Below are 17,339 nucleotides of genomic sequence, written 5' to 3' on the forward strand. Positions count from 1 at the left end.
TTTAAAGAGGTTTCTCTTTTTTAAAGCGAATCTTTATGAATTTTGATGGTATCCATAGTTTTTGTTCCCTTGTGCAAACAAGAGTGAAACCCATTCCCCAATGTAGCACATCTCTTGGTTTCCATTGTGAGGTCAACACATCCTTAAGATACATTGGTTGATTCAATTTAGAAGTTTCTTCCAGCCAGGCGGTGGTGACATACACCTTTAATCCTAGCACTCAGGAGGCAGAGGCAGGAGGATCCCTGTGAGTTCGAGACCAGCCTGGTCTACAAGAGCTAGTTCCAGGACAGGCTCCAAAACTACAGAGAAACCCTGTCTCAAAAAACAAAAACAAAACAAAACAAAACAAAAATCCATTCTAAGATAATATCGTTCCTCTGCATTATAATTCCTGTGGGAGAAATTCTGGAAGGCAGTATGACTAGAATACAATTCAGATTTGGAGTCACCCTATCCATAGGTGCTCCATAAATTTCTCCTCAACAACTGTCAATTTCTTTTCTGTTTCAACTGTTAATTCTCTGGGACTATTCAAGTCTTTATCACCATCGAAGGTTTTGTTTAAGTGAATTATTAGAACAGGTGTTATCCCAAAAGCCGGTCATAGGCTGGAAATGTCTCCTAACAATCTTTGAAAGTCACCAAGAGTCCACAACAGGTCTCTCCTAATGTGTGCCTTTTGTATTCTAATTTTCTGTAAACCTATTCTGTAACCTAGGTAATTAACAGAATCTCCTCTTTGAATCTGGTAACATGAAGTTATTTCAAAGTGCTCTGTGGAGTCAATGTTTGGGGGGAAAAAAACTACAAGAGATTTTACCCTGGAAATAAGAAAAAGAGGACAGAGTTTTGGAAAAGAAAAAAAATCCCCTTCTGGTCCTTCCCGAAATGAGTCTAAAGCATCAAGGCACACTGACTGCATTACCAATGGTGTTCTGTGAGAGTCCTTCTGATGTAGGCACAGGAAGCCTCCCTCTGCTGTCACCCAGCTACCAGGAGCCTGGCCAGAGCAGCACCAGAGAACAAGTCATTTACTCTTCTCCCAGCTGGTAAAATATACTAGGGAAATCGAATCCCAACATATGAGTGCCTGCTGAGCATTAGGGGAAACCACCATAGCAGCTGTGTGCCTCAGGTCAGTGATAGGGGAGTTCAGCCAATCATATTCTGTTTTCGGGGCGTGCCGCCCTCAGGCAAAAGCCTGCCTATAAACCTTGCAAACGCTAGCCCTCTTTTCGCCTGGCTCCTGTGTCCGGATGGATCGGTTGGATTCTGGTGTAAGCTGTTGTTAAGTCTTACTTCTGTTTATTAAAGCTATATATTTTGTATTAAGATAGTCTGGGGACTTTTCTTTACCAATCGCCCTGCAGCTTCAGGTCAGGTGCTGTTACCAATGGCAATACAAACACAGGGCAGCCAAGCTGGCGCTTGGTGTCCAGCATGTCCCACTTCTGACCACAGTCTTGATCTCTAGAGTACCACGCATAGTCAGACCACAGTCCTAATCTTCAGCATGTCTCACAGTCAGACCACAGTCCTGACCTCCAGCATGTCCCCACAGTAAGACCACAGTCCTGACCTTCAGCATGCCCCACACAGTAAGACCACAATCCTGATCTTCAGCATGTCCCACACAGTCAGACCACAGTTCTGGTCTTCAGCATGTCCCATAGTCAGACCACAGTTCTGGTCTTCAGCATGTCCCACACAGTCAGACCACAGTCCTGATCTTCAGCATGTCCAAGTCAGACCACATTCTGACCTTCAGCATGCCCCACACAGTCAGACCACAATCCTGACCTTCAGCATGCCCCACACAGTCAGACCACAATCCTGACCTTCAGCATGTCCTACACAGTCAGACCACAGTCCTGGTCTCCAGCATGTCCCACATAGTCAGACCACAGTCCTGGTCTCGAGCATGTCCAAGTCAGACCACATTCTGACCTTCAGCATGCCCCACACAGACCACAGTCCTGACCTTCAGCATGTCCCACACAGTCAGACCACAGTCCTGGTCTTCAGCATGCCTCAGTCAGACCACAGTCCTGGTCTTCAGCATGCCTCAGTCAGATGACCTCTGTGCAAGACAGGGGAACCTATGTCTACCGTCTTCTTTTCAAGCACTTTCCTCAAACATCATCACGCATCCTTTTTTTTTTTTTTTTTTTAAGCTCAGTCCTCCCTAGTGCTGCAATTACAGCCACAAACAGAAACACACTGCCTAGGTCCCTTTAAGAAAAAAAAATCAGTCCAGTTTTGAGAGACCATGTCTGTCTGACTGGACTCAAGCAAGCAGCAAGTCCCAGACGTAGAAAACTACCTACTGTTGCAGACATTTTTGTGTAGACATGACTGGCAGCTGCCCCCTCCTCATGGTTTTGTGACTTTTACCTTCAAGTGCCTACTTTCTAAAGTCTTTGTCACAAACCCTACCCAGGAAACACATCTGGAGACTTCTTCCCTCGCCTGAGGAAACCAAGAGCACCAACTGAGGAGCTGCCCCCAAGCTCAGCAGTATTCTCACCTTTACAAATCTGAGCCACCTGCACTGGGAAAGCGGTTGGCTCCACTCCTTTTTAACCACTGATTTGGTGATCCTCCAAGGTCTCTTCCAAGTGTCACTTGACTTTATAGTTTTGATTTTTAAATTCCCCTAATCAACAAGCGCTTGATAAGCACCTTCCTTACCCAGTGGCAAGACTCTGAGGTCAATAAACCAGACACTAATTTCGAGACACAGGAACCACAGAGATGGGAGGGGAATATAGCTCAGAGACGCTAATACCGAGACACAGGAACCAGAGATGGGATGGTCGTAGCTCAGAGACGCTAATATTGAGACACAAGAAACAGTGATGGGGTGGGATGTAGCTCAGAGACGCTAATATTGAGACACAGGAACCCCAGCGACATTGCAGGATGTAGCTCAGATGGTCTGGTGCTTGTGCAGTATCATCAGGTCCTGGGTTTGATCGCCAGCACTGTGTAAACCAGGTGTGGGAACACACACCTATAATCCTAGCATTTGGGAGAGGCAAGGGAATCCAAGGTTCAAGGTCATCGTCAAATACACATCCAGTTCAAGGGCAGTCTGGGCTGTGTCTCGGAGGGGATATATATATATATAGAGAGAGAGAGAGAGAGAGAAAGAGAGAGAGAGAGAGAGAGAGAGGTAACAGTGATAGAAAATATATATCTAGGCAAGTTCACTGAAATAGTTTGTTTTATGCTCCCCAACTATTAAAATGAAGTAGCAACAAGGGACATTCAGCTGGCACGGACTCCTCCAAATGCCCCTTCCTTGCCCATGATTCACAAGACACAAGCAGAATGATACAACTCAAACTTGTTAAAAGTTGAAAAAGCTAAATATTTTATTAAAATACACATGAGGAACCTCTATTTCCCCCTTATTCTGACAGTATTCGAAGTCATATGGAAACTAAGTGAACAGTTATTGTCCTAGTGGAGAGAAACGAAGGTGAAAAGAAATCAAGAGAACCCAACTTGGCTAAGTGCTTCCCTGGCGGGGACAGTGTCCTCAGCTAGAGGAGGTGACTGCAAACTGTGCTGGCTGGGGTCAAAGGAAGCGCTAGCCAGAGCGGTGCTTCTCCACCTTCCCGATGCTGCGATGGTTAACACAGCTCCTCATGCTGTGCTGACCCCGACCATCCAATTATTTCATTTCATAATCCTAATTCAGCTACTGTTATGGACTGTAACATAAGATCTGATATGAAGGATTGCCTGATATGCAACCCCCGTGAAAAGGTCACTGGACCCCAAAGGGGTTGAGAGCCCCTCTCTAAGCCCTCAGTGTAGAGGCTGCGGGGACAACACTTTAACAGAGGTCAGAAACAAGAGCTCACAGCTTGAAAAAGAGCATCGAGGCTGCTGTTTTCTTCACACCAATTAGAATACATACACAAAAACGTGTATTATATGTTGCTTTAAAAAAAAGTCCATGTTCCATGAGAACTATGTGAACGACATAAAATGTTTCTGCTATGTAACAAAAGAGGAAGTCAGCATTCCCAGTGTTTGTTAGGAAATAGTTAGACAAGGAGTTTATAGTAAATAAAATGATGTTACAGAGCAGTCTGCACCAAGCAGCTCTATATCCCAGCAGCAGGAATCCACTCTTTCAAACCCTTTGGTACAAGTAAAATTAAGCAAAGAACGAAACCTCCCACTCTGGTTGTCTGTTAACTGGAAGCTCGGCCGTGGGTGCTGGCACAGACACCTCAGCTCACAATCTCTCAGGGGAGGTGGACAAGCCAGGAGAGGCCACATCATCTCAAGTGCTTCAGTCCTTCTGCGACCAGGCTCTCAGAGATGGTGTTTGGCTTCATAAACACTCACGTCAGCTTGGGCTGAGGAGCCTACTGCCTTGTCACGAGCAGGAACAACTCTACCGGGACAGCTCAGAGCAATTCACATTTAAAGCACAGCGCAAGCTTCTTTCCTTTCCTTCTTTGTTGTGAAGTGTCTCTCTATGTTGTCCTGGCTGTTCCGGAACTTGCTATACAGACCAGAGATCTACCTGCCTCTGCCTCTCAAGTGGGATGAAGGCATGTGCCACCACGCCCAACCTCGCATATACAAGCTTCTGAAAAATCGTGTTACTACATTTTCTCAGGAAGTCCATAGTTAAATAAAAATAACATATTGCATTAATACAAAGAAAAACATTTAAGTTTAATAGCCCACTGACAATCGTTTCAAGAAATAGAAATAACCATTTGCAGCTACAAATATCTCTTCATTAGGACACACTTAATTTTGGTAACTACACAACTAAACAGATCTGAGAATTTTCCACAGCATTATTTTATGGTTGCAGTTTTTCTTCTATACTGTCCAAATGCGGTACTGATTTTCTTTCCCAGCATTATTCTGTTCTGTGCCTTTTAAAATGAATTCCTACATCTGAGAAGCCGATGTCAGCAACTGCTGCTGAGTCACTTCTGTCATCATCATTGGAGAAGAGGGTGGGCCACCACGGAGCCTCTCAACAATGGCACTCATGCTGGAACTTCCTGTAAGAGAGCAGAGTCTTTAAAAATCCCGAGCGACTATCACAAACCCTCAATAATAACTGCTCCCTCCCAACATGAAGTCAAGTCAGCCACATGCTCGACTTGACTAACCAATGCTGCTATAGCTCCAGAGCTCCATCAAGCACATGTCCTCCGACACACCTTCCAAAAGGATCTGTGGGGTCTTGGGGATCAGTGAGGACAAGAAGTACAACAAAGCTGGCCGTGGTGGAGCACACATTTGATGCCAGCACTGGGCAGAAGCAGGGGAATCTTTGTAAGTTCAAGGCCAGCCTAAGTTACATAATAAAACCTTGTCTTAAAAAAAAGAAAAAAAAAAAAGGCTGGGTGGTGGTGGTGGTGGTGGTACACTTCTTTAACCCCAGCATGTGGGAGGCAGTGAATCTCTGTGAGTTCAAGGCCATCCTGGTCTATCAAGTCCCAGGACAGCCAAGGCAACATTGAGAAGCACTGCTTTGAAAAAAACAAAGAGATGCTAACGTGTAGCCCTTGCCCACAGTGCCATATGATAAATAAATTGATCAGAATGCCCAGAAAATAGATAATAGGCAAATGATAGAGGTATCAAGTAAAAAGGACACAACATTCAAATACTGTACAGGAAACAATGACTACTTATTCAGGGAAAATCAAGTCCCTCTTAAGACCACACGTTTCTAGAGTTAAATGAAGAACTAAAAGCAAGCAAAACTAAATATCTAAGTAGTCAATTAGTTTTAAAACATACCCCCAATCTAACCTAAAAATAAAAGACAAGTAACAAACCAGAAAGAAACTGCAGGATATTATCCATCAGTTTCATTAAGCAAAATTACACCGGCACACCCATAGGTACAAGTGCACACATCCTACATAGTCCCTACCCCATACCTCCAGGAAATGCAAAAAGGTGAAGAAACAATTGACAAAGAAATGAAACTGGTAGGTTAAATATATCAAAGCTACTCAAGTTCACTAACAAAGGAAAAACAAATAAGATGGCTCAGCAATTTCCTGTGCTCAACTGCCAGAATTCAAAAATAGCCACAATTAGTATTGTCAAGAGGAAATAAAAACTGGTATTATACATTATACATTAACAGCAGATATGAAAACTGACGGGCTTCTCGAGAATGCAACTGAACAGTAAGAACAGACTAGAAAGCCTTTCAAAATGTGTGCTGTTCTAGATCTAACAGTGCCACTCACAGGCTTAGCAAGTCAGAGACAGGCAAAAGCACGCAAAGCTACATGTCAAAGCTATGTACAACAGTGAAGGTGTATATGTTGGGGTAGTTACCCAGCACTCAAAAATGGAAGACAAATTAATAAATAATAAAACCATGAAATAAAATTCAATAAACCCATTCAAAAAGGGCCAATGAGATGGCTCAGAGTGGATAAAAGCACTTATGACACAACCTGAGTTTGAGTTCTGGGACCCCATGCTGCAAAGAGAATACTTAACTTCAGCAGGCTGTCCACTGGCTTCCACATATGCACCATGCATGGCACATACACCCAAATATAAATACATAAATGTTAATTTAAAAGCTTTAAAATATCCAAATAAAATAAAGAAGTTGAACCACGTGTACATATAATCCATTTACAAAGACAAGCAAAAATCATACACGGGGCTGAGCATGTAGCTCAGTGGTGCAGTACGCACAAGGCACTATGTTCAATCTCTGCACAACAAAGATGTCCATGTAAATGTATACCCCAATGGGAAACCTGACACAGAAAAGACAGGCTACAAGACAGCAAACAACATGAAATATATAAACGTAAGAGAAAAGCTGGGCTGGAGACATAGTTCAGCCACTAAAAATACTGCTGCCCTTGCAGAAAACCAGCGGTTCTCTTCCCAGCACCCATACCAGGCAGCTCACAAAAACCTGCAACTCCAGCTCCAGGGGATCCAACACCCTCTTCAGGCCCCCACTGGTTCCTGTATGCACACAGTATGTACACACACGCAAACACATGCACACGCACACACACAATCATACACATAAAATAAATCGAAAGAAAGTTTGAAAAAATTGCTTCCAAGTACATGAGGTATTTGTTGAACAAAGTATGGCAGCTCCAATGGACCATGTCACAGGGCAAACTAGAGCCTCAGCAATCGCTACTCCACACACACCATCCTCTGACCAAAGCCGCCCATCCTTCATATGTGGTCAGTGAGACTCTGCTCCCACCCTATCTTGCCTATCCCTGGCAAACACAAGTATTTGCTGACTCTAAACCTTGCCCAGGTAGCAGAATATGGCCAGAGAAGCCAGGCCACTGTAACAAAGTCATTAACTTCAAATTTATGATCAAATTATCGGCAGGCATTCCAACCTGCAATAAAATCCAATCACACTGTCCTGTCCCAGCAGGCCCCTCGTCTCACTCTCCGCTGAGTCAGAACCTGTCAGAGAACGCTGTCCTTCGCCCGTCTAGCCTGTACCTGCACCCACATCATCCACCGCCTTGCTCCATTCCTGCAGTTCAGCTCTTGGCCGCACTTGGCTGCTTGCTCCCTGCTTTTCTCTTTCCGAAAACCCACACACAACCCAGTAACCTCTTCATCCAAAATTATCATTCTCCTCAATTCTGGAACATCCCTACTGGCAAGCTAACACCTTCCTATCCCACCTATTCCATTCCCCACCACCTTACTTCTGACAAAACTCCCTCTCCTCACCTTTGACCCTCTGGCCTGACAGTAGAGCAACTCTGATCCAGGTAATGACCTGCATCTGCACCTGCCTGAAGCCTGTCCTCTGACCCCTGCCTGCAGCAATCCTCCCTTGCTTGGGCTCAACTTCTGGAGTCCTTTCACTCCAGGGATCCCTGCTCTTCCCCACACTCCTTCAAGGTGACCTCTACTGAGTCTTTGGATGGCAAATTCAAATTCACACTGATGCCTCTAAATCATCTTTAGTGCTCAGATTTCTTTTCACCTTCAGACCAACATTATCAACTACTGGCTCAACAAACCAAAAGTGATTACCCACCGCCCCAACACCCAAACACCTGCTCCCCCATGGGCCCTGCCAGGAAAAAGCACCATCACGCAGTTCCCATTAAAACCCACAGGCATCCTCCGTAACTCTCCATTCCTTTACATCCACGGTGACTTCATTAGCGACTTGTGACAGCTCTTCCTCTGTAACAGACCCAAATTCAATCGTCTCTCATCAGTCATCTCCTGTGGCCAGAGTTCAAGACACCACTATGCCAGCTTAAATGGCCTTTTTTCTTTCTCTCCTCCATTCTCCTCTTACAGCTGGCATGGCCTGGTTTGTCTTTTAAACACTAATAAAATTGTCCTTAGGCTTCCATCTGAGTCCACTCCTAAATTCTAAATGAGAGTAAGAATTCCAAGAGAGGACCTGACTTCCCTCTATCATCTATCACAAAGGTACCCTACGATTTTAGCAACACAAACATCAGCATTACACATTTAATAAGGATTAACTCACCCAGTAAAATGCAAGTCTGCTCAGTGCTGGGGCTGCTCTGGACTAATGTTCATAGTTCGATAAATTTCTTTAAGTAACAAAAGGGCAGTATCTTCAGATTCCCTAGCAGAAAGAAAACAGTAAGAATTAGGAAGAGGTAAGTGCCCCACATGCTATTCTATTCAGTTCTGAATGGGCAGATGACAGCAAAGCATGGAGCACAGAGCAGTCTTTAAAGCCTGTATGGACTCCAATCAGTTCCAAAATAGTCATGCTGGAAATCTCCTCAGTGATGGGGACATATGGAAAAAGGGCTTTTAAAGACCTTAAAGTTTTGCCATTAAAGATACCCCTATAGGGCTGGAGAGTTGGTTCAGCAGTTAAGAGCATTGCCAGCTCCTGAGTTCAATTCCCAGCAACCACATGGTGGCTCACAACCACCTATAATGGGATATGATGCTCTCTTCTGGCATGCAGGTGCATATGCAGATAGAGCACCGTATACATAGAACTAAAAAAATCTTAGGGAAGAAAAAAGATGCCTCTATAAAAACACTGCACAAGCACCAGTGGTCTCTGGTCAGGGCAGATGACACGCTGACACACTGCCACCTTGTGGATTACTGAGTTCTATGCAGACTTAGAAAAGTTGCCAACAAGTCAGAAATGTAAACCGCTGGCCAAGTCTCTCCTTAGTATCTGCATCTGGATTTAAAACAAGCAAGCAACAACAACAAAAACCTAAAGAGGGAAATGTTTTTGAATGTAGGAGCTCAACAGATGAATCTATTAAGTCACAAGTAGGTAATTAGTAAAAGACCCCCACTACAGTGAAAACGTACTAGTTAAAGCCATTCAAGGAGAATCAAAGTGAAAAATACTTACCAATAGCATAAGTGACTCTGAAGAGCGAAAAGATATTCATTAAAACTCTCTATTGGCTTTTCTTGAAGAACATAATCAATCCGGCGGCCTCCATTTAACATTCCAACCTTTCCTAAGTAGTCCTCATCCTTGGAAAGTTCTGGACTTTCAACAATCTTTTCTGCTAGAATTTAAACCATTTCAATATCAAAGTCAATCACTTAATTATTCTCTAACTTTAGCTTGACTCTTTGTGTTCAATGAATATCGCTTGACACTCATAGCAACTGAGGAGCTATAAGGCTCACTCCCCATTTCTCCAGAGAACAGGGGAAGAGGGCTGGTTCCCCGAGGATAGAGAGGAAAGAGAGCCAACAGCTGACAGAAGTTGTGAAGGGGCAAGAGAGCATTGCAGAAAAAAAGAAACAGAATTAAATCTGAAAGTCACAAAGCATGATGATCTGGCATTGCATATAGAGTCTCAAAAACACAGTTCAGCAGGAGCAGAAGGATGAACCCTAGTGAATGTCTGAACACAAACTTAGCTCTCCACTCAATAGTCCACCCTGGCTTAACGACCCAAAATAAAATCTTAAAATTGCAGAGAAACGCCCAAGAACTATCAGGTAAAAACTTATTCAATAGTTAATGAAGGGTGACGTGGAATCCGGAGGACATATTCTCCTTCGCAGGAGTTACCCAATCTGACAAGGTTAGAAGGGGACACTGTCTCCCACAGATTACACGCATCATGCTCTTCAGCAGCATGTCAGGGAAAACGCTTCCAATAGCAAACATACCTTCCACTACTTGCTTTTCTTCCTCCTCTTTGATTTGATTGGCCACCTTTTCCAGTTCTTCTTGCAACTGCGTTGAAGAGGTGTGAGCACGTGCAAATTCGTTGAGTGTCTGCCAAGCACTTTTCAGAGAGCTGATAAAGCCCTGCTTCAAATCGGATCCCATTCGAGAAAGGCTCTCTTTCAACTCTAAACAGATTCAGATGACACACCAAGTTAATTAGTCACTGGAATTCTGTGCTATAGAAATTAAAAGTTAACCATGTCACCAGACAAGTAAGGGCCTCCTTCTCCCGTAAATCTGATGGGAACCTCTTGGAACCAGGAACTCTCAATAGGGTAAAATGCTGATTTGCATTGGATTTTTTGAAACAAGATCTCACTATGAAGGGCTGGCCTTGAACTAGAAATCTTCCTGCTGCAGCCTCCAAGTGCTAAAATTAGAGGTATGCACTACCATGCTAGGCTTTTTGTTTTTGACGCAGTGTCTTGGAGCTTCAAGCTTAGAATGCTCCTCACATCTCAGACTGCTGAGCACTGGGATTACAGGCATGAACCACCCCGACCAGTTGTTGTTTTTTTTTAAACAATTTGATCCATCACAAACCTACAAAATTTTTTCTCAAAAAGAAGTTCAAATACCATAATACAGACATAATCCTATCAAATATTATAACACAGACATAATCCTATACATTTTTACCAGAAATTTTTAAAACAGGCCTGTAACAGCTGGGCATGGGGGCAAAATCTTTAAATCTCAGCACTCAGGAGGCAGAGGCAGGTAGATGGATCTCTAAGCACAAGGCCAGCCTGGTCTACACAGTGAGTTCCAGGGCAGCTGGGACTATGAAGAGAGAGACCTTGTCTTAAAAACAAAAACAAAAACACACAACAACAACAAAAACCCAAAACCAAAAGGCCTATAAAACTTTAAAAGTCAGTTTTCTTAATTTGTAATGGTGAGATAATTTTGAGAATATCAGATTCTAGGCTGGCAAAATGACCATATAAGGCTTTTGCTGGCAAGCCTCACAAGCCGAGAGAGATCCTAGGGAGTAGAGAATTGACTTCTACAAGCTGGTCTCTGACTTCTACAATAACATTATGGCACACACATCTGCATATATAAATGTAATTTTAAAAATAAAATTAATTTTTTAGATTGTTTTATTATTGTGTGTATGGGTAGTTTGGCTTTGTGTCTATGCACTACATGCATGCAATGCCCTCAGAGGCCAAAAGAAGATATTGTATCTTGTGAGACTGGGGCTGCAGAAGGTTGTGTGGGTGCTGGGGATAGAATCTGGGTCCTCCGGAAGGGCAGTCAGTTTTTCTAACCACCGAAGCATCACTCTAGCCCTTGTAATTTTTTTATTTTTTAAATCCAGATAAAGAAGCCCAGCAGAAGTGGTGCACACCTTTAATCCCAGCACTCAGGAGGCAGAGGCAGACAGATCTCTCTCAGTTCAAAGCCAGCCTGGTCTACAGAGCGAGTTCCAGGATAGTCAGAGCTATAACACAGAGAAACCCTGTCTCAGAAAAACAACAACAAATGGAATAAAGGAACTAAGGAGACAGCTCAGGGTAAGTGCCTGCCGTGCAAGCGTGAAGACCTCAGTTTGAAGCCCAGAATCCATGAAACCGGTTCAGAGTAGCACGTGCCGTGTACTGCGGAGCTCCTGAGGGTATGAAAGGTGGTGGCAAGAGAACCCTGGAATCTGTAGGCCAGTTGGTTTGGCACATTCAGCAGATAAAAACCAGAGACCACATTTCAACGAGGTAGAAGGAGAGAACAACCAAAGGTGTACTCTGACCTCATTCCATTTATGAACACATACACATCTTCATCATGTGCACACATACACACAACTGTGATGACCACAACTTAAACTTCCCGTTTCGAAGACAAGCCCCACCCCTTCAACACCTGTTTGTCTAATAATTATATTTAAATCACTCTGCAAGCTAATAAATTTCTAATTTTAACATCTAAAAATTTTAATTTTATTTCTTTTTTTACATTTATTTTTGTATGAAAATATATACCTTTTTAATGTTAGTCTTCTCCTTTCCAAAAATGACACACCACCATAATCTAATCACAAGAGGGCTGGAGAGGTGACTCGCTGAGTTAGAGCACTGGCTGCTCTTGCAGAGGACCTGCATTCAATCTGAGCATCCACGCGGTGGCTCACCACCATCTATAAACCCAGTTTAGGGGATCCAACACCCTCTCCTGACCACCATGGGAACCCACAAGGGAAGCTGTCCCTGACATCCACATGTACACAGCGGCACAGCACAAAGACATCATACACAACAATAAATGTTCATAATTCACCACAGTTTACAATATCAACAGGAAAGGACAACTATGTGGGGTTTTGTTAGTGTTTCTGTTGTGCTTTGTGTGACAGGGTCTCACTTGACTCAGACTGCTTGTTACTCATTTTGTAGCCAAGCACACCCTTGAACTCCTAACCTTGCTCCTGCTCTGCAGTAAGTGCCCAAAGCAGTTGCTTCTTACCTAAGTGAAGCCTCTTTCTCCCTTTGTGATGTGGAATGAGAACAGCTTTCAAGTCCAAATCTGGAGCCACCATGGGTTCTAATCTGTATGCCACCGGATCAAGCTGCGAGGAGGAAGAGCAGAAACCCATGAGAGCTTATTTGGAGTTACATGCCACTGTTAGGGAGGCAAATCGCTAACTGGCAAGCCAGAGACTGACTTCTTGCCACACCTTACTCAGCTAATGGCAATTACAAGATTTTCAATTTGTAGGTGAAATTATTTTGCAAGCAAAGCAACCAACACATTTTTTTCCTTTGAACAAAAGCGCTCTGGTAGAAATACCTATTGAAAAGTGCATCAGACTCTTAGGAGGGACCGTTGAGCTCTGCAACTCGTGCCTGCCGTTAATTTCCCAGAGCCTGAGAATCTCTGGATGAAGAGGACAGAGTTTTCATCTTTTTAAAGCGCAAAGTAAATTCAAGTCGCTCACCGGATGGTAAATATTGAAGAAGCCTTTGCAGGTAGGGAGGCGGTAGTTCTCATCGATCCTGTCCACACCGCGGATAGTGAGGAACATGCCGATTGGAGAGCCCAAGGCAAAGAAAATCTCCGGCTCGAAGTCTAACGAGTTGTAAGTGACAGAAACCTAGGAAGGAACAACAATAAAAACCATTCTTCCATGGTCACATAGACAAACCCTTTGGATTTTTAAATGTTCTTGGGTCTGCACTGGCTCAGGTCCAAACTGCAGAACCTACAGTCACCCTGCTTGGGCCTGCTTCTACTCTTGGTCAAGTTTCTTAATGTGCTTTGCCTCTGCCTCAGTTATAACACGGGGATTTTCACTGTACCAAACTCAGTATAGTGAGGAATGAATAACTAAGGCCACAGGAAGCACTCACCAACACAAAGAGGGTTCTGTGCTAACGCTATTACAATTCTGTCTTCTCCATAGGGAGTTAGAGGTGGGAGAATAAGAAAGCTCGGGGTCATCCTAAAAATCAGCCAGGTTACATAAAATTCTGTCTCAAAAAAAAAAACAAAAACAAAAACAAAAAACCACTTAAAGCAAGTTCCCCGTCAGAAAAATGGTTTATCCAAAGAACTTACTTAGGATAGCTTACATGAAGCGTCCCGAGGGAAGAACAGATATCTGTGTGGTGACATACTATGTTTACAAAATTTATTATTTATTTTATTTCAGAGCAGAAAATGTTTTGCCATGTTAGTATTTTGGGAACGAAGAGCATGACCCAAGAACAGAAGTCCACTAACAGAACAGATGAGAAGACCATCATGCCACTTCACAGGTGAAGACAGCGAAAGCCAGGGAAGTGACAGCCCTCACTGAGAATGCAGTTAGCAAGTAACACAGTGCAGTCTTGGACACTCAAGTCTTTCTACAAACACTACTAGGCTGCCCTCCTAAAAACCAAACTTCATATCCTTACATATCCTTTATCTCTGAAAATTCAACATTTTTTAAAGCTGGACAGTGGTGGCACAAGCATTTAACCCCAGCACTTGGAAGGCAGATCTCTGAGTTTGAGGCCAGCCTGGTCTACAGAGTGAGTCCCAGGACAGCCAGGACTACACAAAGAAATCCAGCCTCAAAAAAAAAAAAAAAATAATAAATAAAATAAAATTCAAGTTTTGCTCCACCACGAGGAAAAAAACAAAGCTAAAAGAAAAATCAGTGTATAAAATAAGTATTTACAACTCCCATGACAAGAAGCTAACAGCCTTAATATTTCAAGATTTCTTTTTTTTTTTCTATTCTTTTCTTTTCTTAAGGTAAGTTCTTGCTGTGTAGCTCGAGCTAACCTTAAAGTGCTATGTAGCCCAGGCTGGCCTGGAGTATACAACCTTTTGCTGTGGTAGCCTTTAAAGTGCAGAGATTACAGGCATATATTGCCATTATAGTCTGGAGAATTTGTATAAAGAGACATGTAATTCAATAGAAATCAGATAAAAGCGATACTTAGTAATAGAAAAAAAATGTCTTAAGAAGCACAAGTGATGCTTGAGGGTGGCTGGATAAGGAAAGCATCTGCTTCTGATCCCTAAAGCCACATGGAGATGCCAAACGTGGTGGTGCAGTCTTGAAATCCCAGTGTTGGGAGGCTGAGACAGGAAGCTTGCCGGCCAGCCAGTCTAGCCAAATCGGTGACTGACAGATCAAGAAGAGATCCTGTCTCAAAGAAAGCAACCATTGTTCCTGAATATCCTATCCAAGGTTGTCCTCCAAACTCCACACACAAACACACAATGCATTAAAAAAGTGTTCAATAAATAAAGTGTGATACCATGTTGCCATTTTCCCTGTAAGGTCATCAGAAACATAAACGAAATACAAAAAGAAAAAGCAACTCAATTTTTATGTTTAAAAAATTATTTCTTAGCTGGGCAGTGGTGGCTCATGCCCTTAACCCTAGCACTTGGGAGGCAGAGGCAGGCAGATCTCAGAGTTAGAGGCCAGCCTGGTCTACAGAGTGAGTTCCAGAACAGCCAGGGCTACATAGAGAAACCCTGACTTGAAAAAAAGAATTCTTTTAGAAGAAAGTTAGAAAAGAGATCTTAGAGGCTAGAGAGGTGGCTTAACAGTTAAGAACATTTGATGTTCTTGCAAAAGTCCTGAGTTTGGTTCCCAGCACTCACGTGGCAGCTCACAGGCACCTGTAATTCCACTTCCAGAGAATCCAAAACTCTCTTCTGAACTCCAAGGACACCAGGCACAAAAATGAAACTCATTCACACAAGCAGGAAAAATATTCATACACATCAAATAAATAAATAAATCTAAAAACAAACAAACAAAGGCACTGTGAAGGTGACCCTATAAACACATTTTAGAGGGAAAAGGGCCTGGAGAGTGTCATTCACCTGTCATTAATGTGCAAAGCACCAGTTTTCATTTTAACACTGGAAAAAAAAAAAAGAAAGAAAAAAGAATAGGGGCTGGAAAGATGGCTCTGTAGTTAAGAACACCTGTTCTGGCGAGATCCAGGTTCTATTTCCAGAACCCACATGGTGGCTCACAACCATCTGTAACTCCAGTTCCAGGGGATCTGGCACTGACTTCTGGTCTCTGAGGGTACTGCACATAGTACACAGACATACATGCATACAAAACACCCATATACATAAGTAAAATAAATCTTTTAAAATAATAAAAAGAAAGACAAAAGAAGACCGCTAACAGTACACTAGAAGGTCCAATGCAAGCCCCAACTGCCAGGAAGACTGGCACTTTGTACAAGCGGCAGTAACTGAGAATTTTCATGTGTACATTACCAGACAAGCTGTATGCATAAAAACAAACAACCACAAAAAAAAGGCTTAAAATATTGATCACTGGACTGCTTTATTAATGGGGTTTAAAGCCAGAAACAAACTATACGTTCCATATGTGCTCAATTGTGTACCCCACCCCCAAAAAAACGTGCTGGAGTCTAATCTCCTGTAACTCAGAATGTGGCTTTACTTAGAAACAACCAGTGAAGAGATAACCAAGCTCACAGAGGCTGTTATCAGAAAGCCTGACCAGCAGCCCTCACCTATTGTGAAGGGTTGGGAGGCTAGGACAAAGCTGCAGGAGAGAAGACAGTGTGAAGAGGTGAAAATGGACAGTTGAAGTGAAGCATCTATTAATGCAGGACAATAAAGTCGGCTGACAAACAAGGAGAACCTGAGAAGAGATAAAAAAGGGTTGGCCTTCAAGGTTCAGAAACATTACAACCACCTGTAAAGCCAGCCTCTCATTAGAGGGCCCTGGCTGGCCTGGAACTCATTGCATAGACCAAACTGGCCTTGAACTCACAGTGAACCACCGGCTTCTAAAGACCTGCTCCACCACACCTGGCAACAAAGACATCTTAGTAATATAATCTGAAGCCAGCAGGACGGCTTAGCAAGAGTAAAAGTACTTGATACTAATCAAGAGCCCTGAGTGTGAGCCCCAGGTCACACACGATAGGAGAGAACTAACCCTACAGGTTGTCCTCTGACATCCATATTGAGTGTCATGACATGCATACACACACAATAAAAAATACAGGCAATAATCAATTTTTAAAATACAATCTGGCTGGGCAGTAGTGGCTCACACCTTTAATCCCAGAACCCAGGAGGCAGAAGCAGTAGGATCTCTATGAGTTTGAGGCCAGCATGGTCTACAGAGTGAGTTACAGGACAGTCAGTACTGTTACACAGAGAAACCCTGCCTCAAGAAAAAAAAAACAAAACAAAACCTTAAACGGTTAGCTGTCAGCACACACTCACCTGTCCCGTGCCAACGTCAAAAGACTCATACTCAACTTGCACAGAAGACACACATGCCCCAACCGACAGTTTCCTCTTTGACTCATTGTTTTCTGAAGAAGGAAGAGTCATCTCCTTAGTTTTCAGGACACTGTCATCTTGTCCTTTCGTCACAGCAGCCATCGCTGCCTTCTTTTCTGACGCTGCTTTCCTCTGCTCCTGTGGAACAGAACAGTTAAGACAGTCTTGAGGAACAGCCAGTTCATAGCTATCACTGTAAGATATGCTGTCATGCAATTAAGGAGTTCTTAGTAATTCAGGCAGAGTAACAACACTGGGGCTACTGGGAAAAGCTACTTGTTAAAAAATATTTGTTTTTTGAGCTGGGCATAGTGGTGCA

At 43.2% G+C, this 17,339-nt stretch overlaps 1 protein-coding gene across 2 annotated transcripts in view; it reads right to left on the reverse strand.

Moving 5' to 3' along the window:
• Positions 1 to 3,352: 3,352 nt before the first annotated feature.
• The window catches only part of Sec23ip (SEC23 interacting protein), a 46,419-nt gene continuing 32,432 nt past the window's right edge, over positions 3,353 to 17,339 (reverse strand). The window contains exons 13-19 of one of the 2 annotated variants that reach the window (XM_048455118.3): positions 16,961 to 17,158; positions 13,170 to 13,325; positions 12,698 to 12,800; positions 10,171 to 10,356; positions 9,392 to 9,551; positions 8,528 to 8,629; positions 3,353 to 5,045 (exon numbers count right to left, since the gene is read on the reverse strand). In XM_048455118.3, coding sequence (XP_048311075.2) covers positions 8,548 to 8,629; positions 9,392 to 9,551; positions 10,171 to 10,356; positions 12,698 to 12,800; positions 13,170 to 13,325; positions 16,961 to 17,158 — 885 coding nt within the window. In that variant the 3' untranslated portion in view covers positions 3,353 to 5,045; positions 8,528 to 8,547. Of the gene's footprint in view, positions 5,046 to 8,527; positions 8,630 to 9,391; positions 9,555 to 10,170; positions 10,357 to 12,697; positions 12,801 to 13,169; positions 13,326 to 16,960; positions 17,159 to 17,339 lie in introns of both variants that reach the window. The other variant, XM_048455117.3, reaches the window with a different exon arrangement.

The sequence above is a fragment of the Myodes glareolus genome, chromosome 7 (assembly GCF_982192425.1).
Source record: "Myodes glareolus chromosome 7, mMyoGla1.1, whole genome shotgun sequence".
NCBI classification, from domain to species: Eukaryota; Metazoa; Chordata; class Mammalia; order Rodentia; family Cricetidae; genus Myodes; species Myodes glareolus.